This window comes from Emiliania huxleyi, assembly GCF_000372725.1.
Source record: "Emiliania huxleyi CCMP1516 unplaced genomic scaffold EMIHUscaffold_8251, whole genome shotgun sequence".
Taxonomy (NCBI): domain Eukaryota; phylum Haptophyta; order Isochrysidales; family Noelaerhabdaceae; genus Emiliania; species Emiliania huxleyi.
In genome coordinates this window covers 134-1,242 of record NW_005195835.1, presented here as the reverse complement: position 1 = coordinate 1,242, position 1,109 = coordinate 134, and the positions used below count along the sequence as shown (strand labels likewise).

At 61.5% G+C, this 1,109-nt stretch overlaps 1 protein-coding gene across 1 annotated transcript; it reads right to left on the bottom strand.

The window, feature by feature from the left end:
• Positions 1-224: 224 nt before the first annotated feature.
• Positions 225-518, bottom strand: EMIHUDRAFT_258838 (hypothetical protein; the record flags this gene model as incomplete). The annotated part of the gene is made up of 2 exons (XM_005759009.1): positions 225-379; positions 455-518. 2 exons carry the CDS (start codon positions 516-518, stop codon positions 225-227), a joined length of 219 nt encoding a protein of 72 aa, XP_005759066.1.
• Positions 519-1,109: the final 591 nt, after the last annotated feature.

The following is a 1,109-nucleotide window of genomic DNA, read 5'->3' as shown; positions in this document are numbered from 1 at the left end:
TAGAGTTTGTTGTAGAGGCTCTACAGCCAAACCGCTGGGAAGGCAGTGACTCAAAGAGGTCGAGCCGCGCTAATGGGGTGTCTCCGAGCTTACTGGAGCTCTGGTGGACGGCCCTGACTATCCCTGACACACAGATAGTCACTCCGACGGCACACAACACCCTATAACTGCGTCATGACCAGCCTGCCATGCGTCGCCGGTGCCGCATTCGTCGCTGTGCTTCTTTAGCAGGCGGTGGACTGTCGGCTGCGAGGACGGTCGCATTTGCGCGAGGCGAGGCGATCATTGTTGAGCGTTGCATGCGCCATGACTCGCGCCAGCGCGTGCGGGAGCTCCTGGCTGAGCGTTGAGTCCAGGCGAGTTGCGCTGGCCACTATCGCTACGCCGAGCCGAGCTGACGCGCCGAGGCGCGGGCCAGTCGCAGCCGTGAGGCATGTCACAGCAGCAGAGGCACCTGCCACCCATTGGGCGGGCAGACAGAAGGCCAGGGCAGCACTGGCAAGTGCAACGCGCCTCATATGTCGGAGAGCGACCGTGCCTCTCGTTCGCCGCTTATGGTGTAGAGTTTGTTGTAGAGATTTTACGTTGTATGTCTCTCTCTCACGTTGTAGAGCGCCTCTACATCGCTCTACATCGGACTCACATCGTCACGCGCCGGATGTAGAGCTGTACAGCTCTACAGCGCTCTCCAGCTCTACAGCTCTACAGCGCTCTACACTCTACATCCTCTACACCCTCCCTCAGACGCCGAGAGTGCGGAGGCCGCACGGCGACTGGAGGCTGCAGCGGAGCGTCAGCGGGAACATTCCCTGCTCGCACCGACTGCGGGGCGCGGCGCTGAGCCGGTGCTGCCAGACCCGGTGCCTATGCTGCCTACGAATTCCAGTGGAGGGCGCAGGCAGATCGTGCGGTCAGCGGGTCGGCAGCCAAGCGCATTCTCGCGCGGCGCAGCGAGGCGGCGCGAGCGACGCTCGTGATGCGGGGCAAACAAATGGGGACAGAGGAGGAGGATGGCGAGTACGACTTATTCTGAAGACACAGGCCAAAATCAAAAAAAGAAATCCATCACGTGCACTCACTGTCGCCCGGCGATGAGAGCCCAGCGAGTT